The sequence below is a fragment of the Myotis nattereri genome (assembly GCF_964212035.1).
Source record: "Myotis nattereri genome assembly, chromosome: 6".
NCBI classification, from domain to species: Eukaryota; Metazoa; Chordata; class Mammalia; order Chiroptera; family Vespertilionidae; genus Myotis; species Myotis nattereri.
The window spans coordinates 96,916,022-96,939,378 of NC_138081.1; the positions used below are offsets into that span (position 1 = coordinate 96,916,022).

Here is a 23,357-nt window from a genome sequence, read left to right on the forward strand (position 1 = left end):
TTCATGGCTTCTGTTTGCGTTATGTTTCCAGGCTGTCAAGCTCAGCTGAAGAAATTTTTTGAAAGGGTTACCGTTGCGTGTCACTGCCAGCCCATGCTGATTTCCCTGTGTGCGCCCTCATTCCCCTGCAGTGCTTTTGTCTGTATCTTTCACTTGACCCTGAAACTGCAGCGCAGCTTCTGGCCCTGCGCTCACGGTGTGCCTCCCGAGAAGCTCCGGGCCCTCCATTGCCCATGGGCCCGCCCCTCGGACTGTCGTGATCCTGGTTCTGATGCATCCCTTGTGTTGGCACGGCCTCTGCCTCATGTGCTGGGTCTCCCAGCCCTGACTGCTCTCATCTCTCACAGGCCCCTCACCCATGTGGCCGTCCCGCGGGAGCGGCCCAGACCCTCCCCTGCTCACGGCTCCCCGGTTCCGCTCAGCTGGGGCCTGATGTTTCCTGTTGCGTTGTTGCCGCAGCTCGGAGCTCTAGTCTCTGCTGCCCCCTTCACCCCTTGTAGTTCCCTCAGCACCATAGATGCCTTGTTAAGTGTGCGTCCGTCCGGTGGCTCCGGTGGCTCCCCTCTTACTCAGGAAAGGGAGAGCAGGTGCTTGCGGTGGCCAGTGAGGCTGCCAGTGCTTTTCGTTAAGCCGCCTCCTCCTGACTGGGCCTCCTGTGCAGCGCAGCGGCTCCCTCCCTGCCTCGCTCAGGCCGCGCAGGCTCCACGTCCCCCCTCAGCTCTCACCTGCTGTCCCTCTGCTGGGACTGCTCTCCCTCAGCCATTTTCAAGACTCGTGTGTCTGCTTCCTTTACATCTCTGTCCAGATGTAAAGTTGGAATTCCTACCCACAAGTCCTCCTTAGCTGTCTTTCCCCTTGGACTTCGCTCCATATAACGCTGACCTGTAACGCTCCGTAGTTCCCTTTTTATTCCCATTCGGTGGCGGGATAGGGTCTGTTTTGGCCGCTGCTGTGTAGTATAGAACAGATACTCAGTGTTGGTGGCGTAAGTCCGTCCTGAGCATCCTGTGCACTGCTGTGGTCGTGCCTGTTCCTCGTCGCTTCCCACTCAGGCGGGTGTCCAGCCATCCGCGGTCCTCCACACGCAGGCCTGCGCTTTCCTGTCCTGTCCCCGCCAGCTCCTTGCAGGTGGACGGTTCATCCACAGCCGTGCCTCCTGCTTTACACGTCTTCACGCTGGTGATCGTGTTTCTTGTCCTCCCTGGACACTGACTGACCCCTCTCCCCGGCCATTCTGTTCTTCTAACCCGCCCTGCCCGCGAGGCCCACTGACACCTCGCCTTCCTCCAGGTTCCACCTGCTCCTCTCATAGCTCCCCTCCCACTGACCGCCGGCCGCCCCTGGTGCTGGCCGCGCCCGGCTGCTTTCTCTGACCAGGTCCTAAGCCTCTTCCCTGAGTGTCACAGCAGCCGAGCTGCTGTTGGACTTGTACTGCACTCAGGTTTATGTATCTACTTGCATTTGCCTTTAACCCTAGTATTTAGACTTCATCCTCAGAGAGCACCATCAGCGAAATATAATATCTGATGTTTAATGACCTTGAAGAGCTAATTGTGAGGGAAAATTTAAAAACAGTTACATTTAAGGAATTCACTTTATTGCTTTATATTATTGTTTAGTTTATTAAGCTTTTTAAAAAAATCTTGTCATAGATATATATTTAAGGCCATTTTATCATTTTGGACATTTGTTTAAGAGAAAAATAACATTTGTGAGTAATTACACAGCTACTATGAAAGTAACCTAAAATTTACGGTTTATCACGAAAACCATGGTAATAGGAAAAGGTAGATACATGCACAACCAGTGTTGGCACGGTTTCGCATTAATCATGAGTTTCTACTGGAAAACTCCCGGTCGTTTTCTAAATGGTTGAAACACGAGCTGGAACATGACCCCTGGGCCCCTCGTTTAGGAGCGGTAGTGCAATGAGCACGGTCCTCCCGGCTGACTCTTGTTGCTCTTCGTCCTCAGCGACATTGCAGGGATGCTGCTGAAATCCACGGGCAGCTTCCTGGAGGTCGGCCTGCAGGAGAGCTGCGCTGAGTTCTGGACCAGTGCCGATGACAGCAGTGCTTCGGATGAAATCAGGTGATGAAATCAGTCCAAATTGTTTTGCACTTTCTGAACTTGGTAGTAGACCTAGCGGGATTGACTTCTATGCTCTTTCATATGGTCTCTAGGGATGAGTCTGTGCCGTTTCCGTTGGAAGTGAGTTCATGTAGCCTGGTGAAATGGTGTCCTTGGGGAAAGGAATAGGTAGTGTCAGTGGGTGAAAATGAGTAGAGCAGAACCCCACCCCCCCTCCCCATGTTCTGGAATGTCCTCAGCTCAGGGAGGGTGCCCCTGTGGCCGTCCTTCAGCGCCTTTCATCGACCCTTGCTGCGTTGGTATTGTTTTCATGCTCAGCGTATCCCTTCTGTGGAACTTGAAGCTGAAGGGGGTGGAATCGTGGCTCACTCACCTATTGCATTTCTTCAGTTCCGTGCAGGTGGTATTTAGACTGAATCATGTGAACTCGCTGTTTTATGGCCTGAACATCAGTCATGTAGCCGTTGTGCAGCCAGCGATCAGTCAGGGCGCGGTAGGACACACCCTCCGGCCGTGCTCGGGGGAGTGGCTTCTGTAGAGCTGAACTGTGCGCTCACCATCCAGAGCTGGTGCGAACGCAGTTTGGATTTCAGAGCCCGAGGCTGTCCTTATGCCACAGATACACAAAGTAGTTACCACCTGGATTCTCACCCGGGGGAATATTGAGTGGCTGAGAGGTGGGAGAATCCATTTGTAGGGCTTGCAGTTTTGAGAGCTAATAGGGAGGATTAAATCAAAAATGGGAACTCAAGCACTAAGGTGTGAGCTAGTGCAGAGAGTGACCCTCTGGTGGTTTTTTAGGGGTGCATCTGAACGTGGTTCAGGTGCAGTGGGCGCTGGGGCTGGCTTTTCCTGGGTCAGAGAGCCGATGGCGATAGACGGTCCATTCTCTTCCCAGTCACCGCTCAGCACCGTGGGGCTGGCAGCCTGAACTCGGCTGGGGTGGGGGTCTTGGTCTGTACACAGGAACATTGACAAACACCACATAAGACAGTGTTTTGGGTGAAGCCCGTCGTTAACCATTTACTGGCTTACCTCTGGATATGTGCCTTTTTGTGTGCTTTTTTAAAATCCTTACCCAAGGCTATGGGGTTGTTTTATTGATGTTAGAGAGAGAAAGACGGGGGAGGACATCAGTGTGAGAGAGAAACATCAACCCATTGCTTCCTGTATGCGCCCCAACCAGGGGTCGAACCCTGGACCTTTCGGTGTACGGGACAATGCTCCAGGCACCTGACTCACCCGCCAGGGTTGGATATATGCCTTTTTAGTTAGATGATGAGCTGGGAGTTAAGAGCTTGTCTCAAACTCCAGGAAATTATTGTAATGAAGTCTTAGGAAAGTTGAGCTTACTGTTGTTTGAAGGTGATGGAGTGTACCCTACTTACTTAAAGAACACAGTGCTTTCTGGAAAACGGGGGAGAAAGCTCCTGAACATCTGGAATACGTTTCCATTTATAACGCCTCCAGTTGTATGACTGTGGTCTGGAACTTGCTTCATCTTCTCTCTGCATTTCCCCGGCTGTAGCTCCTGTGCCCTCACTGTCTCCATCCCCGCAGGCGGTCTGTGGTGGAGATCAGCCGGGCCCTCAAGGAGCTCTTCCACGAGGCCCGGGAGCGAGCCTCCAAGGCACTCGGCTTCGCCAAGATGCTGAGGAAGGTGAGTGCGCGGTCCGGCTGGTTACTGTTACTTTCTTTCTTTTTCTTACGTTTAAAAAAGCCAGCTCTAAAGAAGTGTCGTTGTGTCTGTGACCCTAGGACCTGGAAATAGCTGCCGAGTTCATCCTTTCAGCCCCCATTAGAGACCTTCTGGAGGTCCTGAAATCAAAGCAGTACGTCAAAGTAAGTAGCACACGTTACATGCCAAAGGAAGTAGTCATGTGTTACATGCCAAAGTAGTCACGTGTTACACATCAAAGTAAGTAGTCACATGTTACATGCCAAAGTAAGTAGTCACGTGTTACATGTCAACGTAAGTAGTCGCGTGTTACATGTCAAAGTAAGTATTCTCATGGTATTATGTTAAAGTAAGTAGTCTGATGGTGTAATTGAAATATTTGTCTTTCTTACTTTTACTCCAAAACAGGAAAGCTTTTCTTAAAGGTCCAGAGAGTAAAACTTTTAGGCTTTGCCGGCCGCATGTTGACCCCAGTTATAGGACTATTCCATAATCTCCCCCAAATCAAGTTTTTCATACTTGACTTATTGACTTGTATTACAGATAAAATAATTAAATATTCAATATATTTATTTTATTAAATTACACATATGTGTTTAACCCCTAGAGTGCCAGGGAGCGCAATCACGCTCCTCCTGTCTTTTGCCAAAAGTGCCGGGAGCGCTATCATAATTTTTTCCCTAAACTGCTGTAAAATCAGCAAAAATGCTTAGGGAATTTTAGCATAGTTCCTAGGATATTGGTTGGCACTCAAAGGGTTAAAATAATGTATACACTATAATATATTGAATTTAAAATAGTTGTTTTTTACCCTCACAATTCAGACTTTCTACATAAATCTTCGACATCCTGGACATCACTAGAGCCTCTTTTTGAGTTTTCATCTTTTCTCCCCTTTAGGTCCTTTGAGCTGTGACATTTGGAATCTGTGTGTGATATTGTTACTAGAAATTTTATTCCACCCACGTGTATGTGACTTGTACGGCAGTCACGTGTGTGTGTGTTTCTTGTTAAAATGATCTTTAAAAGGCTCTTTAGGGTCCCTCCCCAGGAGTAGCTTGTGAACCTGCGCTGACACTTTTGCCTTTTCACCGAGTCAGGTGACGTCCTGTTTCAGACGTCATCCGCACAGACTCAGGCTTCTTTGCCGCCCGCCCGCCCCCGGCAGGCTTTGCTGTCGGGAGCGGCTTTGCTTAATAATGGCGTCACAGACCAGCACTGGTTGAGGCTGTCTCAGGCTGACCTTCCTCCTGAGGAGTCTTTCCTTTGCTGTTGAAACGGAGAAGGTCGAGGCTGCGCTGAGTGGACACAGCGTGGGGGTCTCCGCCGGTCAGTCACGGCCCCGTCACTGGCCTGAGCCGCTTGCCCCCATGGCTCTGGCTCATGCCTTTCCCACATTGCCTTCCTCAGGCCTGCTTGTCTTTTTAAGTAACATTTCTTTAATTTATGGCATTTCTTAATTCAAGGAAAAACCTTCTTCAAGTGGCTAAAATTTAACTTTATTTTTAGAGCTTTATTAAGGTATAACTGGCAAATAAAAAACTGCACCTACCTAGAGTATACACCATGGTGAGTTTGGACATAGAGACACTGCTGCAATCACCACAGTCAAGGTCATCAGGCTGTGGGTGGTCTCTTTTCCAGGTGCAGATTCCTGGCTTAGAGAACCTGCAGGTGTTTGTCCCAGACACTGTCGCCAAGGAGAAGAGTTTTATCCTGGCGTTACTTAACGCCGCCGCAGGAGGAAAGGACTGCTTAAAGGACACGGACTACGTGCTGCTGCTCGACACCCATCTCCTCCTCACCAAGCACAGCGACCCTGCAGGCGACAGCTGGGCCACGTGGGGGGCGCAGCCTGTGAAAATCGTGCCTCAGGTGGAGACGGTGGAGACCCTGAGAAGCATGCAGGTATGTCCCCTCCCAGGCCTCACACCGCCCGCCGCCTTCCCCTGACTTGAAGCAGCATTTCTTACTGAAGATACTTTTAGGAAAAATGAATCATTAGGGAACTTTGTAGCAATGCTTGTACTGAACTATTCCATCAAAGTCTATAAGTATGTTAAATTACACTGGGCTACTTGAAATATTTATATCTTTTCTGTTTCAGCCACGTCATTAGCTCTGTATAGCCATGATCTACAAGGAATTGCCTTACAAGGAATTTGTAGCTCCAGAAGTCCAAGTTCTCCAGAACCTCTGGTTTGCTGGCTGCTTGGTTTTTGTTTTTGTAGTGTAGGCTGTCGCTTGCCTACCTAGCAGGGACCCCGTCGTCTATGTAACGTGTTCACTAAAACCCTAAGACGCTCCCTCGTGTTCTCCATATTCAGTGAGGGGCAGTGGTGGTGAGTGTCATGTGCACCTGGAGCCCAGCCTGAGCAGAGCTGAGTCCCTCCTCCTGTCCCGTGACTCTGCAGACGGGTTCCTCCTCTGCGCTCCGTCTCCGGGAACGGTGCTCCGTCCACTCAGGTGTTCGAACCAGGGCGGGACAGTTACCGTCAGTCCACACAGCCCCAGGGAGCCCAGGCACTGCCAGTCAGTGACGTTCCTCCGTGTGCCGCCGTTCCCACGGTCAGGCCTCCTCTCTTTCCTGGACCACGGCAGGGACCCCAACCGCCCTTTAGCTCCTCTGCTGCAGACCTCACGTTCTCTCCCTACGCTGCTGCATTCGTTTGCTCTGGTACTTCCAGATGATCATTCTAATAAATACATCAGGTCACATCACAGATCTACTCAAACTACTTAAAAAATAAAGATAATAAGGTCTGGTTTTTCACTGTTTCATACAAGGCCCTGAGCTCATCCCACTTTTATTCTTGTGTTTTCCACCTACAGTACTGCTCCTACACACACGCACATGCACATGCACACATGCACACGCACACATGCACACACAAACAGCACCCAGAGTGTGGAGTTCCCTGGAGTTCTGGGACATTTCCGGGACATCATGTGACACCGTCCCCTGGGATTCTTCACACTGTGCTGAAGGTCCTGGCCGTCAGTGCCCACTGCAGCCCTTGCTCTTGGGAGCAGCTTTGCTGGACAGCAGCTTCCTCAGCAGGTGGCTGCTGGCCCGGGAACCCTGAGGTGGCACTGATTCCCGACGGGGTTGACTGGAACGGGGAGGCAGGAACGGGGCCTGCTGTCAGCTGTGCTTGCCTTTCCTCGCAGGTGGAGAACCTTCTACTAGTTGTCATGCAGTCTGCACAGCTCCTCATCCAGAGGAAAGCCTTCCAGCAGTCCATCGAGGGGCTCCTGACGCTGCGCCAGGAGCAGACGTCCAGCCAGCCCATCATCGCCAAGGCTCTGCAGCAGCTCAAGGTATTCCCGTCAGCGCAGCCCTAGCCGGTTTATGTATATTTGGATGTCGCCCTATAGCACAAGGGGTGTAACGGAGTATTATCCAGTTGTCCTCCCATTTGCCCTCTGCGCAGTTCACATTTCCTCATGGCTAAGCCAAAGGGCTTCTGGATCTTTCCTGGAACTGTAGAAGGGATGGAAATACGAACAGTCACATGACTCATAATGGTCACGTGGTTGATTAGCAGCAAAGGTGATACTGGAATTTAGGTCTCTTCATTCCTAGCCCAACGTTTTTGTTCCTTAGCGGCCTTTACTGGAGCTACTCCAGGTCAGTAATGTGTAGTCTAAGAGACTTGCTGACCTCATTTAACAGATAGGTCAGCCAAGATGACTAGGCAGAGCCAGTGCGGACAGGCACACAGGCCTCAGAGAGTTCACCACCAGCCAGAGCCGTGCCTGCTCTTATTTCCTGTTTTCACCACTTTCTCTGTCGTACTCCATTTATCATCCTGGTCTTGTCCACCCTTCCCCCCCCGGCCACCAGCTATGTCCTCTCTGTAGGCTGAGGCTTGGCTTGTGGTGGAAGCGGCACTGAGATGACAAGGAGTTCAATAAGCATGGGTTTCTCTCCAGCCTGCCCCGCCTGCCTCATCTTCCTCATCCCTCTGTGAACACCCCCTTCAGACGGTCACCCCACTCTAATGCCAGGGCAGGGGCTTTGTCTTTTCTTGTAGTTTGAGTCAGTGAGAGTGTAAAACTACTTAAGACACTAATTATTCTTGAGCTGAAGGGATTCGTAGCCTAAGGACTGGAGCTGCCACACTGACCACAGAGGAGGGAGAGTCCGGCTCGTAGCATCTGGGAAGAGCCGGCACGGAGGCCTTCCGGCTTGGGGGCTTTCAGAACCTGCACACTGAGAGGGCTCACAGAGGAGCGTGCGGGCACCGGTCTGGGCCAGGCTGCGGGGTGCTCACTGGATGTCAGAGTCGGGTGTGTCTGCTCGGCTGGCTCCTGGTGCGTGCAGCGGGAGGCAGTGGCGCTAAGGCTGGGCAGGTCAGGCTGGGGAGAGAGCCTCGCTTTATTTTCTAAGCCTCGGGGAGTTGTTAGGATTTAGGAGGCAGAGTCTGGGGAAGGGGTTGGTCTGGAGACCATGTGTACATAGGGGTGTGTTTCAAGGTGAGTGGGAAGGGAGCCCAATTTGGAGCACTATGGTCGTGTTGCTTAACGAGACAACAAGGCTTGAACTGTTGGTGTCCTGGGTCTGTAATTGTTTGGGGAGCTTTCCTGTGCGCTGTGGGGTGTTTCGCAGTATTCCTGACCTCTACCCAATAGATGCCAGTAGATTTTACTCCTCCTCCAGTTGTGACAACCAAAAATACCCCTAGCCATTGCCAGTGTCGCGTCGGGGGAGGGGATAAAATCTAGTTGAGAACCCTGAACTGAAGTGCAGGGGGGTGAGACGGATGGCATGACTTGGTAGCATTGTGGAGGTCATACAGAAATACACTGGGAGTTCACTCTGGAATTTGAGCAACCACCCAGGGGAAAACTACTGGCGGTTGACATGTAAAAACATTGATGCTGTAAGCATCTGTTCCAAGGCCGCATTGTCATTAGACGTTACCATTTTATGGATATGTCCCTCTTATATTTCATAAGATATCGAAGAACACTTAATACAGACAAAAATGAAAGTCATATAATTTCCTCTATTTTTGGTCTGTCCTTTTGACTAACCAAAAAAATGTGGCTGAGAAATATTGCACTGGTTTATGTCTGTGATGATGAAAGAAATCTTCCACTAAAATACATAAGTATTGTGTGATTTTCTTCTTTTTGGATTAATTATGGTTTGGGACTCTTTAGAATGATGCATTAGAACTTTGCAACAGAATAAGTGATGCCATTGACCGAGTGGACCACATGTTCACTTCAGAATTTGATGCTGAAGTCGACGAATCAGAATCTGTCACGCTGCAGCAGTACCACCGCGAGGCCATGATTCAGGGCTACAATTTTGGGTTCGAGGTAGGTACAGAGTAAGAAAAAAGACACAGTGCAATCGGCAATTGCTTTGTAACTTATAAGAAGTGTCATGAGTCTTGTATGCAAATCTGATTATTGATTGTAATCACAACTTAATCAAGAATGTCTTCTTATGCCATTGCTAAATGTTGGAAATATTGGTTTACTTTTAAACTGTCAGATAGTTGCCCAGTTTTTATTTTATGTGAACAGCTATCTACTTACATTTAAAAACCTTCTTTTAAGAGTTGTTTAATATCATAAGAGCACATTCTTAATTTAAACTATGAGTAAAACATTTGTGAAACTGCATTAAGGCATTATTTTCTAACTCTCCATGCTGTAAATTTTCATTGGATTTTTGTTTTAATTTATTTACTAAAGGCCCGATGCACAAAATTCGTGCAAGAGTAGGCCTTCCTTCCCCCAGCTGCTGGCACCAGCTTCCCTCTGGCACCCGGGACCCAGGCTTTCCTCTGGCCGCCAGCAGGCACCCAGGCCCCGGGCTTCCCTCTGGTCACTGGCAGGCACCCAGGACCCAGGCTTCCCTCGCAGCCTTGGCTTTGTCCGGAAGGACGTCTGGCCTAATTAGCATATTATGCTTTTATTATTATAGATTTTTAAAATATTTTGATTTTAGGGAGGAAGGAAGAGGGAGAGAGAGAAAGAGAAACATCCATGATGAGAGAGAATCATTGATCGGCTGCCTCCTGCACACCGCCTTCTGGGGATTGAGCCCGAAACCTGGGCATGTGCCTTTGCCTGAAATCTAACCCAGGACCCTTCAGTCTGCAGGTCAGTGCTCTATCCATTAAGCCAAACCAGCTAAGGCTGGATTTTTGTTTTTAGAAAAAAGTCATTTTAAACAGATATGGTATTATAGTGTTTAGGTATTTGTATAATCATTTTCTTCTTAACTTTGATGTAAATGAAATCTTACAGTATCATAAAGAAGTTGTTCGTCTGATGTCTGGAGAGTTTAGACAGAAGATTGGAGACAAATATATAAGCTTTGCCCGGAAATGGATGAATTATGTCCTGACTAAGTGTGAGAGTGGGAGAGGCACCAGACCCAGGTAAGGACCAGGTAGGATGTGTCCATCATAAGTTGTGTGGGATTGGTAGTACTTCCTCCTTGTACTTCATATGGGACTCTGATCAGAGAACACAAAAGGGAGCATTTTGAACTCTGCAGTGATCAGTTGTGTGTGTGTCTATATTTTTGTCTGTTTTTTAGTGTTCCCAAATGAGTTTTCTTTAAGGGAGTCCACATTCTCCCTGGACAGGCCTTCCTGATTGCTAATCTCTCCTCCCTCATGAAAGTTAAGCCGGTTATTAGAAAAAATGGAAAACAAATTGGTAACCAGTTACTTTGCTAAGAAGCCATATTGTCTTTCTTTCCCAAAACATGCTGTAAACATAGTCCCTGGCATTTATATAAAGACAGAAAATGTGTTTTGTCCTAGATAGTAATTTTCCAGTTACATCACTTTTCAGTGTTGTATAGACTAAAATTGCTATAGCATTTTCTTGGTTCTTTTGTGATTATTGACACTTTTCATTGCAGGTGGGCAACTCAAGGTTTTGACTTTCTGCAAGCCATTGAACCTGCCTTCATTTCAGCTTTACCAGAAGATGACTTCTTGGTATGGACTATTCTGAAGTTTTTTCTGTTAAAAAACAAACAAGTTGATCACTGTCTATTCTTGATTGTGTGTTTTTCATGTTGAATAGTGATTTTAAAATATGTTTAACATAATTGTCATGACAAAGCTGAGAACGGAGTTGTTAAGGCGCTGAGTCGTTAGTGGCTACTCAGCTGCAGGACCAGTGTGGCTCAGCAGCCACGCAGCGCGTTTGCAGCTGGCGCTTCTGAGTATTTGTCAGGTTCGTGTTTACTGACTGCTGACCTAGTTGCTGCTTTTTAGCAGTTTAATGAAGAACAAGGATTAGCTATTTCATTTCACTGTGTGTCATTTGAGAGCATGATATCAAATGTTAAATATTATCATTTATTCCGATAAATTCCATCAGATTGAAAAGATGTTCAGAATATAAATTTATTTAACTCCAAATAGTGGAGATGATGGCAGGTCCTCACTTGTGCACGTCATTATTAGGGTGCTGAGTGCACATCTGCTTTACTAATGAAAAGGGAATTGTACGACATTTTAAATTACGTACAGTATGTCGTTAATTCTTGTTCATACCCATTTTATTTTAAACTAACGTTGAGAACATTTACTAAGGATAGCATGTTCTTTTAAATACCTAAAGCTTAATTTGTGCTAATTATCTAAGTGAGAGAGTATTCATTCTTTCTTCTCCTTTCCCATTTCCTGTGGGTGCTAGAGTTTACAAGCCTTGATGAACGAATGCATTGGCCACGTGATAGGAAAGCCGCACAGTCCTGTTACAGGTTTGTACCTTGGTAAGACGCCAGCTGCAGCGTTAACGCTCCACCCACTGGCTCCAGCGAGCGCCTCCCTCGTCGTCGCCTGCCTTTCCCGTGATTAGAACGTCTTTTTTTTTTTTTTTTTTTTTCAAAAATATTTTTTTATTGATTTTAGAGAGGAAGGGAGAGGAAGAGAGAAAAATATCAGTGATGAGAGAGAATCATTGACTGGCTGCCTCCTGCACGCTCCCTACTGGGGATGAGCCCACAGCGCAGGCATGTGCCCTTGACCAGAATCGAACCCAGGACTCTTCAGTCCGCAGGCCGATGCTCTATCCACTGAGCGACACCGGCCACAGCTAGAGCGTCTTTAAGAATATTCAGCAAAGGGACAACGAAAGTCAGGAGTGACGTGTGCGCGTAGAGAACTCCCAGTGAGCGAGCGGTCTCCACCGGCAGGAAGATGAGCGTGCCGCACAGGCGTCAGGGCCTGCCCGCAGCACTGCTTTTGCTCACCAGCTCTCCCATCTGCTCTCCCCGGAGTCTTTTCTCTGGGAGGAGACCTGGAGGGAGGGGCTTTTGGGGCGAAGAGCCTTTCCTGTGGAGGTGGGCGAGTGTCGGGCCTGCCCGCCGTCACTGTTAACGGTTTTCTTCTCCACCACTTCCCTATGCACCCTTTTCCTGCTAATCTAGTCCGTTCCTGTTGGTTTTACTAAAAAAAAAAAAAAATCAAGTTATGCTATAATATACTTTAATTACAGTTAATGTACAGCTTTGCAATGTATGTTGAAGTTTTAAAATAAGTCTCAGAAAAGTTTGTGTCTAACCCCAGTCTTAAAATAGTAAATAAGAGCAAAACTATTTATATGTAATAAATACCCAAATAGGAAAACTTAGAAATTTTAAACAATTTGTTACACAAAATAAAGTAACTCATAAATGGTAACTTTATTGAGCAGCAGCTATATCTCAAAGGGTATTTGCTAGCTACAGAAAGGTTAGTAGACCCCACCCCCAGTTTTAATGTTTGGTTTCTTTATCTTTAAAATTTACTGAGTTTATTTATACCTCTTTTTCTCCCAAGGCTACTATGAAATGATAGTTATCGTTTACTATTTGAATATTTTATATAAAACATACTATACTCTTATCAAACTTTGGTTAAGCATATTGTCATAAATGATTTCATGGTCTCCTAAATTATTTCTCTAAGAATACATGACCAATAAATAATTCAGTAAAAATTACATCTCTAAAATATTTTATTATATAAGGAGTCATTTTGATTGTAGAAAATTACAATGTAGAAAATGTATGTAACAAATGTGGAAAATGTACATGTAGGAGAATTTGTAGTGTAGAAAGATATTACAAATCCTCAGGCAGTCGCTGTTAACGTGTGAGTCACTAATGGTTCACTCTGCCTCTCTCCAAACTGTTGGCGGGACAGTTGGCTCATAGCTCCTGTGAGTTCCAGGTGTCCTCTGTCCTCGCAGCCACGGGGGAATGGTGGGGCGGCCCTACCAGAGAGCCAGACTCCTCGCAGCCCCGTGCCCGGGGCTGCTCATTCCCCCGGGAACCTCCCCTTCTAGTGCCTAAAAGTGGGTGCTGACGAGGACTCAGTCCGACGGACACTGTCAACGGGAGTGTTCTACAGGAGGCCGCAGTCACTGGTTTTAGGTTCTTTTATTCTTAGAAATTAATGAAAGTGAGATCACATGGGCTGTCATGTTCCTTGTTGTTGTTGCTTCCCCCCCCCCGGCCACCCGGCCACCGGCCTACCCATGTAGCTTAATGGTAGCAACCTGGTACGTGACCTTCCTCATTTCTGTGCACGCACATGTTTCATTGCACAGCGTGTTCTACCGTACCTTTCTGCTCGTAACATCACACGGCATTTATAGGGGGACTCGCTTGCCGTTCACTGTGTAAAATTTGGATTACATTGAGTGTTCTTTTGCTTTTCTTTTCTTTTTTTCTTAATATATTCTATTGGTTTTTTACAGAGAGGAAGGGAGAGGGATAGAGAGTTAGAAACATCGATGAGAGAGAAACATCGATCAGCTGCCTCCTGCACACTCCCTACTGGGGATGTGCCCGCAACCCAGGTACATGCCCTTGACCGGAATCGAACCTGGGACCTTTCAGTCCGCAGGCCGACGCTCTATCCGCTGAGCCAAACCGGTTTCAGCATCTTTTGCTTTTCTTACCTGAAAGTTGTAGAAATTCCTGTGTCAACAGGTGTAGATCCAATTCATTCTTTCAGTGGCCTCATTGTCCATTATGGACAAACTGAGTCTTTCCACCATTTCCTAGTGGACACTTGCTTTGTTAGTTTTTTTTCCCATGAAAAACATCTCGATAGTTCACTGCTAGTGAAATTGAGCATCTATTTATGTTTATTGGCCATTAGGACTTTCTTTTCAGTGAAATATCACACATTTGCATCAGTTAGGTATACTTAGTCTTAAATGTTTTGCTTTATCTGTGAAGCATGTTAAACTTGTTAGTAGACCCCAGTGTGTTTCAGCAGAATGCCTCTTACCTTCATAGGAAAATATTGTAGTCATTTTTGACTCAGTAGTTACCAGTATGTTTGCAAATTAAAGATATCACCAAACGCACCAAATTGTACTTGTTGCTTTTTTTCTTTTCACCTTTGCTACTGGTGATTTATTCCATTTATTGTTGTAGTAGTTGAGATGATGAACCAGGGGTGCAAATTTCCCCAGTTTCTTAACAGTTGCTTCATTCTTGTTTTGCAAGTTTTCCCTTCAGATCGCTCCATTTGGGTACTCCTGTCTTTCCTGTGTAATGCTATTAAAAGCACACAGACAAAACCCATGAAGGGGTAGTATTTTCATTTCGGATAAAACATTTAGAATGAAACACGTAGACTAAAATTGGTAACATATAAAGAGAAAATATGACTTTAAAAAAACTAAGGAGGGTTAAAACCAAGTTAAAAGTAAGGAGAGACCGTGTTAGGGAGAAGTAGACAAAGTATAACCCGTCCATTTCTAGTTACATTTAGTTACTGGGAAAGTACAGTTGTCAGCATTTTTGTATCACTAGGGAAGGTCAGTTCTTAAAAATATTTTTTATTAAATTTTGTGTAAAATTTTACCTTCTACCAGACTGTTTAGAAGAGGAGAAAAAGAAAACCTGTTCTGAAAAAAAAAAATAAAAATAACCTCTTGGTTTGGTTTAAAGGAATGAGATAAAAGCCCTGGCACTCAGGAAAATGGCAGTGGCCGCCCACTCGGGACCTGCTGGGGTGTCCCACTGACCAGAGTCCTCTCCGAGTGCAGATGGCGTACGAGCCCTTTTCACTCGGGGATGCCGCACGTTGCCATCTGTCTGTAAAACAGGCTACATCGTTTGTTTTGCATAAGTTATGTGCATTTCGTCCGGGGATTTAAAAAATGTTTTTGATGGAGGAAAGTTGGAATGTGTCATGTAACTAAAAGTGACATTTCCCACAATATTTGTATATAATACGACTTTCTTTTAGAAAGGGTTTATTTTGGTCACCAGCAAAATTAAGTCCCATCCTGGTTCATTTACTCGCCTGGGTTGGCAGTTTTCTGTTGATCCCTTTAACATGTTGCATTTGTTGCCATTTTCACGGCAGCCATTCATCGGAACAGCCCCCGTCCTGTGAAGGTGCCGCGATGCCACAGCGACCCTCCTAACCCCCACCTCATCATCCCCACTCCGGAGGGATTCAGGTATTTGGTGCATTCTGGTCGTGTGCTTGGGGGGCCCCTTCTGCCGTGCATGCTAACACCTGAGAGCGCTGGCTGCTCACTCTTGCGCATACGATTCTCAAAGCTCCTGTCGCGTTATCTTGAAGACAATCACAGCCTTAGCTGCAAAAGAAAGAGATTGCCAATTCAAAACCGGCTCGGACCTTTCAAGATGGCTTAGTTCCTGAGCTTATTTACAACCTCAAGCTACTAAATGCTTCCCGCTTTGGAATAATTATTCCCTTTTCTCTGTGAAAAATGGCCTCAGGGAAGCACATTTGGGTGTTCATAACAAAAGAACATTCTAGAAACAACACTTAGCGTCAGTTTAGAAGTGGGAACACGTGGATGATCTTTCCAGCCTGGACTGTGAGGGTGTGTGACTCCAGGTGGACTTGCTATGTGAGCTCGGAATCGTTATTACATCCCAGTACCGACTGAACGTGGTGGCATTTCTGCATCTTCTCGCCCTGGACGATCACTTTCTAAAAGTGAATTTCACTTGTCAGTGTTTTCTAGGAGAGAGCACATCTGTTTTAAATACTGAGTTTGAAGTTAGGTGTGGGTTTTTTCTCCAAACCTAAACCTGAATCTCAGCGAGCGATGTACGTTTTGTGTTGTGAGGTGCTTTTCACTTGCCCGGTTGTATTTCTAACTGAAAACCACGTGCGCCGCTCCCTCGCCCCGTGTTCCTGACGCTCTTCTTCTCGTCTCAGCACTCGGAGCGTGCCGGACGCGCGCAGCCACGGCCCCGGTGCAGGCGGCGACTCCGCGCCACCCAGACCCAACAGCAGTGCCCATGACGCCAGGTAGTCTCCCTCTGCCAGAGCCCTGCCCCTGCCCCTCCTGTGCTGTTCCGCGCTGGCCTTGCCCTGGGTGTCCCAGGACACGGACCCGGGGTCCCTCCCCGTGGTGCGTGTGATGCTCCGGCCCTGCGGCGCCAGGACCCGCCAGCACAAGTAGATAACCTGCCTGATTTCAGTATTTCTTTGGAGCTGATATTAACCAGAAAGACCAGAGCTTCTGCCAGGAGTAACTCTAGGGAGAGTATCAGAGGAAAGAGCCTGGTCCCCGCCAGGAGGGGCGGGAGGAGTTTGGGAGCAGGGCCTGACGCAGGGATGGCTTCTATTAGTCCTTCAGGTGGTGACTCGTGTTTTTAAGAGGGTCACTTTTCTAACCAAGTTAATTTCTATGATGCTTGGTTAGTTTGCAAAGTAGAAAGTGAGTTCGTGGGGTGTGTACCTGGTGGAGACTAGGTCTTTGCCAGAGAGAACCCTCAGGTGTTTGGCAAGCTCCAGAAGATAAAACCAAGTCCTCTACCCGGAGTCTGGGAGAAGGGTCCCCGTCCTCACCTTCCAGTCAGGACGGGGATGGAGTCAGGCCCGACAGTCTGCTGGGCGATCGATGAGCAGGACCTCCGTGCGCTGTGTCGGCGGGAAGATGACCGAGTTCGCAGCTCACACAGACTAAACTGTGCTTAGACTTTGTAACAGTATAAAATTCCCATAGACATTTCCTTGTTCTCATTAAATCGTTAATATTCCTAATTTTAGCGATAAATGTCTATAACCTAAATGCCAATGTAGCTTACAGCTTAAGCAGTTAACTAAAGTTAAGTTGACTTTGAACAAGTTCCCATTTCCCCTCTTTATCTTTACGTTTAGAGCTTTTCCTGGCTAGTGTTTCCTTGTGCTTCCATGTCCCTGTGGGGCACGAGACTGTCTTGTCTCTACGTGCGTACAGAGTTACGGGGTGACGTGCCCTGAACGCAGTCACAGACGCGGAGGACGTGCCACCAGGACGAGCCTGGCCCCACTGCTGCTCCGAGTCCACACTATTTCTCCAGGACCCAGGGCGGGGAGGTGGGGGCGGCGTAAAGTCCCCCCTTTTCAGAGGCTCATGAACGGTGGCTTGAGGCATTTATAAAGGTGATAATGTGTACATTAAATGTATTTTAGTATCAAAGCTAAATGCCTTTTATGCCTTTAGTGTTAGGCCTTGGCTAGTAGATGTTTAGCATCTTATGAGTAGCATTTTGTGATTATGTCCACCCTCAGAATGATCCTTGATAGTTAGAAATTTGTAGTTAGAAAAATGGCCACCTTGCAAGGCCATTTTTCACAAAGGAATGACATTTCCTTTTTACAGTCGTGTGGACATGACAGGAGGTAGAGCAGCAAAGCCAAGTGGAGACATGTGGCCTGGGGTGGTGTTCCCTCTGCATTCCAGCCTGGCACGTGCAGTTTAACGTGTGCCTCCGCCCCTCTGCCGGGAACCTGTGGGGTGGGCCTTGGGAGACCGACCGCACATGCCCGCGAGCCGCAGTCTCCGTGCAGCCCTGGTTTGTGACTGTGCTGTGAGGCGGCAGGACGATGCCCGCGCCTCCCCGTTGGGTGCCCTGCCCGCCTGAGGTGCGGCCACAGTGCAGTGGTACTTTGCCCCACAGCGTCCATAAGTGTTTCCATGTGGTTTGGTTTTACTTAGGAAATAGTCATCTTGCTCATAAAATGTTTTACAGAGTTCTGCCTGCTGGAACTGGCCCTTACTGGTTTGCAAGAGCTGAATTGTTAATTTTTTAGGAATATTGCAAGCCAGTTGTTACACCACAGAAATTGTCAAACTCTACAACCCTCCCTGCCACCCCCTAAACTAGGTATTAAAAAGTTCCTCGGCATAACCCTTCATTTAAGTATATTTTCTTGCCTTTTATCCTGGCAAAACTCTCGGAGGATGTGGAATTGACTCATTTTGTCTCTGGGAAATCAGGAGCATAGAGGTGCTGAGTGACTTCCCATGGTGCCGGTCGTGAGCAGGGCCGGGAGCACCCGTGATTTTCCACGGAGTGGGGCCACGACTTGGAGAGGCCATGTGGCAGTAGGGGCGTCCAGTCTTCAGGCTCAGCGAGTGCTGCCCTGGGTTGCAGAGTTCAGGGGCGTCAGAAGCACTCGGGCCCAGAGCTCGTCTGTTCCGTAGACCACGTGGCTGAACCGGGTCAGCGTCTGAGAAAGAGCATAAATGCTACCATACTTCATGAGAGCACCCACTGAATACACACGACCCTTGTTCAGAAGCTGACGCCATTTTATTGTGGATGATTTGTTATTAGAATGTTCACACCTCCCTGCCTTAATTTTGGGTCTTACTCTTGATGGATTCATTCTGGATTGCTGGACAATTGACTTAACTTTCTTCCGGAAAAGCAGCAAATTAACTTGGTTCTTTGTTGTTAAGCTTCCTGCTCTTCTGCACTTTCGCTTGGCTCTTGCTTGAGAAACCTCAGGTTTCCCTGCTGCTTCCCAGCCATGCAGTGACTTTAGCACTTAAAGGGTTAAGTGCATAAATATAATTGGATGATTATTTTAAATGTTAACCAGATTAGGCTAATAATTTTATCACCCTGGGCTTAAGTTATGAGCTTTCCATACATGTCCATACTTTAGTAAATACTGTTTTGTTGTTTTTAACATAAAACCATGTCTTACGCAGTCAGGTTGTGAGGTGGTGCTGGCTGTGGGGGAGGGAAGTACAGCTCCCTCCTGCACTCCAGGGAGGGTCCCCAGGCAGCGCCCCTCCTTTGGGGCCACCAGGGCTCTGTCTGGGGCATCCTCTGTGCTGTCCTCTCCCCACTGGCGGCTGGATGTCCCCCGGGACCCCAGGCACCCTCAGCTGAGAGCCACTTGCCCTGGGAGAGTCGCAGAGCTGTCATTCTGAGTTCCGTTGAATTGATAGCTCCATTTTTAAAACGACCACAACAGGGGTTCCAGTGTCCCTGAAAACGACCGGCTGGCTTCCGTCGCAGCTGAGCTGCAGTTCAGGTCCCTGAGTCGCCACTCCAGCCCCACCGAGGAGCGAGATGGTGAGTGTGGAGGTGTCCCCGCATTCACGAGCCTCACCCTTGGTCTCCGTCCACCAATTTCTGTGTCCATGCCTTTTCCGAGGGAGGAGGGGAAGCCAGGCTTTATGAGAGGACTCAGTGCCGAGCACTTGGCTTTTTCTTTTTTTTTAATGTTTTTATTGATTTCAGAGAGGAAGGGAGAGGGAGGGAGAGATAGAAACATCAATGTTGAGAGAGAACCATTGGTTGGCAGCTGCCTCCTGCACGCCCCCTGCTGGGGATCGAGCCCCCAACCCGGGCATGTGCCCTGACTGGGAATTGAACTATGACCTCCTGGTTCAAAGGTCGACGCTCAACCACTGAGCCAGGCCAGCCGGGCTCAAGCACTCAGCTTTTTAATTTAGGTGCTTTTCTAATTTAGGTGTGTTTGTATTTTTAGGTCTCCTTTTGTTGCTTTTTAAAGAGTCATTATTTCTGATGTTTTAGTTGCCAAGCGTTCTTATCCTCTTTACAAGTGCAGAAGTGACACTGTGCTGTTGGGGTCGTGCTGGAGTTTTATTATAACACAGCCCAAGGCATCTGCCCCAGGCCTGTGGTGGCTCACGCGGGCCGCTGCTGAGCTCCTGAGCAGTGTCTGCTCAGTGTTATGCTGCTGTTACTTGTGGAAGGTTTATGGAGCTGAAGTTGTAACCCATTAACAACTTCTTAGTTTGGTGCGATTTTCTAGAATTGATTGTAGAGACAGCTTCTCACACTCACACCAAACTAGATAATCAGCAGAGAGGACAGGCTGGTGGTGACTCATCGCACTCAGCGCTCAGCCTTGCTGTCAGTAAGCGGATTTGTTCTGAGTCTTCATTTGTATGAAAAATGCTTTCTGCAGAACCGGCGTATCCAAAAGGTGATTCAAGTGGGTCGGCCCGAAGAAGTTGGGAACTTCGGACGCTGATCAGCCAGACGAAAGGTAAGAGAAAGAATGTCAAACTTTAAATGTTTCTGCACAGGGAGTGGTTTCTGAGGCAGTGCTTTAGCTTCCGGGTTGTTGGGCCTGTGTGTTAGTATTTGGGGTCTCTGTCTACAGCTGACTCCACCATTTCCTGTTGCCTTTTTTTTATCCTATATAATAAAACCCTAATATGCAAATCGACCCAACAGCAGAACGACCAGTTGCTATGACGTGCACTGACCACCAGGAGGCAGATGCAAAATGCAGGAGGTGCCCTCTGGTGGTCAGTGCACTCCCACAGGGGGAGCGCCGCTCAGCCAGAAGCCAGGCTCACGGCTGGCGAGTGCAGCAGCAGTGGCGGGAGCCTCTCCTACCTCTGCATCAGCGCTAAAGACCCCTCAGGGGATGTCTGCCTGCCAGCTTAGGCCTGCTCTCTGAGGGGGTCCCAGACTGCGAGAGGGCATAAGCCGGGCATTTCCCAAGGGGTCCTGGACTGCGAGAAGGCACAGGCCAGGCTGAGGGACACCCTCCTTCTCCACCCCCCAGTGCACGAATGTCGTGCACCGGGCCTCTTAGTATATATGTATTTTTTATTGACTTCAGAGAGGGAGAGAGAGGGAGAGAAAGAGAGAGAAACATCAATGATGAGAAGAATCATCGACTGGTTGCCTCCTGAATGCCCCTTACTAGGGATCAACCCAGGCATGTGCCGTTGACTGGAATAGAACCCGGGACCCTTCAGTCCGCAGGCTGACGCTCTGTCCACTGAGCCAAACCTGCGAGGGCCATTTTCTGTTTATTACACTAACTTACAAGCTCCTTTGGATAGGAACACGTTTTATGATTTTGTGTCTGTAAGCACTGGGACTATTCATTTTATCTGTCCTTGGGTGGGCCCTTAGCACAATTCTTTGTACATTGTGAGAATAGAGTAAGTATTTACAAAATGAGTAACTGTTCACTTTTTAGGCTAAGAAGTTGAGGGAAACTTTTATCTTACCAAGTGGTAATCAGTCCGAATTCACCAAAAGAATAAGTAGCAGAAACATCACTGCTCCGTCACTTGATGGCTCACAGAGAGCTTTCACAAGTCGTCGTCACAGCGGTGTGAGCAGCAGGCAGCATGCACCTGCTCACGCCCCATAGGCGACCAGAGTCTGAGAGGTCAGGTGTGAGCAACAGGCAGCATGCACCTGCTTGCGCCCCATAGGCGACCAGAGTCTGAGAGGTCAGGTGTGAGCGGCAGGCAGCATGCACCTGCTCGCGCCCCATAGGCGACCAGAGTCTGAGAGGTCAGGTGTGAGCGGCAGGCAGCATGCACCTGCTCACGCCCCATAGGCGACCAGAGTCTGAGAGGTCAGGGTGAGAGGCAGGCAGCATGCACCTGCTTGCGCCCCATAGGCGACCAGAGTCTGAGAGGTCAGGTGTGAGCAACAGGCAGCATGCACCTGCTTGCGCCCCATAGGCGACCAGAGTCTGAGAGGTCAGGTGTGAGCGGCAGGCAGCATGCACCTGCTCGCGCCCCATAGGCGACCAGAGTCTGAGAGGTCAGGTGTGAGCGGCAGGGAGCGGAGCACACTGCCCGCAGTCCCCGCCAGTCCTCTTCCCGCACAGCACCCCTTGGAAAGTGGGTGGCTGGTCAGAGAGTAGCTGTCCACCACCCACGGCCAGAGCAGCCAGGAGGGTTCCTGGAGGCCTGAGCTGCCCTGGAAGGGCTGGCCAGTCCGCAGCAAGCCAGAGAAGTACAAAGGAGAAACACACCTGGAGGCCACCCGAGGGGGCTCGGGCGTAGCTGTCAGTGGAGGTGACATTGAAGGCGAGGGGAGGTCCGGTCATTGTGGGCTCGGCCTGGTGCAGCGGGGGTGGAAGCCTCTGGAACCGCTTGTGTGACGGGGAGTGGGAGGTGGGAGAAGGAAGACGTGGAGGGGGGTTCACCTGAACTGGAGGGAGGGAGACTGGTGAGAGTAATTGCAGTGACGCAGTGTAAGACGTAAGGTAGGACTAAGTAAGGTGGGACTTAGAAAAGGAATGGAAACAAGAAGCAACTGTGGTGCAACAGCGACAGGCCTGGGCAGGTCGGGTGGGTGTAGAGGGCGTGGGGGAGACGGGGGGGGGGGGGTAGGGGGTGAGGGGGAGACGTGGCGGGAGCGGGCGGCGGGGCGGAGGTCTCTGCAGTGGCTCACGTACAGTGGCTGCAGTAGTTCCCACGGATACCAGGTCTTCGTGATGATTTTCAAACAGATACTTGGAGGTCTTGAGAGAGTTTCCGTTCACGTTGACATATTCACAACTGAGAATCTTGAGAAATGTTTTACTCTAAAAAAAAGCCTTTCCCAGAACTGCCTGACAGCGGAGTCCCTGCCGCAGCTGGGAAAGCTCGTTCATTTCCGAGAGATAAAGGGCCAGGACCTGTGATTTTAGGGAATGATGGTGTTGAGACACTGTAATTGAACATACAAATACTCGGGGCTTTCCCACCCCAAATGGACCCTCCTCGTCCCAGTCCCCAGGGACCTGTCCTCCTGCCGCCACCAGGCTCCTAGCTAGTGAGCGGCAGCACGACAAGTGCTGCAGGGAGATGAGCAGAAGCCGTGCTTTCCACGCTGTGCGTGTCACCCACCAGTGGGTTGTGAAGTCAGAGTCAAAAATAGCCTGGAGTAACAGTGGTGACGTTTATGAAGCTGCTGCTTTAGATTCCACGTGTGTGAAAGAGACGTCTCGCTGTAAGTTGTGATAAAATAAGTTGCAGAAATAGAGGTGTGGAGCCTGATGGGGAAATGGAGAATCATAGGAGCCAGAATTTACTGCGTTTTCCTGAATTTCAGTCAGTGGGCCAGTGCTTTCCATGCGTGATTACATTAGTATCGATCCCTTCAGTTCACGGATCAGGAATTTGACGTGTAGAGAAGTCCAGTGAGTTGCCCTCTGTCAGACCCCGAGCACACGGGAGGCGGGGCCCTATTCCGGCGTCTGCCCCTCCCAAAGGAGAGAACGAACCCCCTCACCCGAGGGGGCTTCCAAGGGAGGTGCAGCACTGCTGAGCAGCGCTGCGGGCTCCCCAGTCCTGGGTGGAGGAAAGCGTGAGCAGAGGCCTGGGCGAGAAGCAGCTGGGTGCTCCCTGAGGGTCTGCAGTGTGACTCGGAGGCTGTGGCCGGAGAAAGGGCAGTGGCCCAACCCGGTGAGCTGGGGCAGAGGCTGGGTCCACATTGTGCAGACTGGAGTCCATCAGAGGGCTTTGCACTTGTGATCAACAGGTGTGATGACCCGGGAAGTAAGTTTACATAGGAAGGTCACATGATCGGATTTTAGTTTTTGGTAAGATCATTGTGGCCAAC

At 48.8% G+C, this 23,357-nt stretch overlaps 1 protein-coding gene across 1 annotated transcript in view; it reads left to right on the top strand.

Annotated features, from left to right (window-relative positions):
- Positions 1–23,357, top strand: part of MAP3K4 (mitogen-activated protein kinase kinase kinase 4) — a 51,304-nt gene that overhangs the window by 18,692 nt on the left and 9,255 nt on the right. Inside the window, exons 6-18 of the mRNA XM_081094585.1 lie at positions 1,975–2,091; positions 3,652–3,751; positions 3,850–3,933; positions 5,414–5,677; positions 6,941–7,090; positions 8,939–9,100; positions 10,040–10,173; positions 10,665–10,743; positions 11,450–11,528; positions 15,127–15,223; positions 15,958–16,050; positions 18,997–19,097; positions 19,960–20,040. Coding sequence (XP_080950711.1) covers positions 1,975–2,091; positions 3,652–3,751; positions 3,850–3,933; positions 5,414–5,677; positions 6,941–7,090; positions 8,939–9,100; positions 10,040–10,173; positions 10,665–10,743; positions 11,450–11,528; positions 15,127–15,223; positions 15,958–16,050; positions 18,997–19,097; positions 19,960–20,040 — 1,541 coding nt within the window. The remainder of the gene's footprint in view (positions 1–1,974; positions 2,092–3,651; positions 3,752–3,849; positions 3,934–5,413; positions 5,678–6,940; positions 7,091–8,938; positions 9,101–10,039; positions 10,174–10,664; positions 10,744–11,449; positions 11,529–15,126; positions 15,224–15,957; positions 16,051–18,996; positions 19,098–19,959; positions 20,041–23,357) is intronic.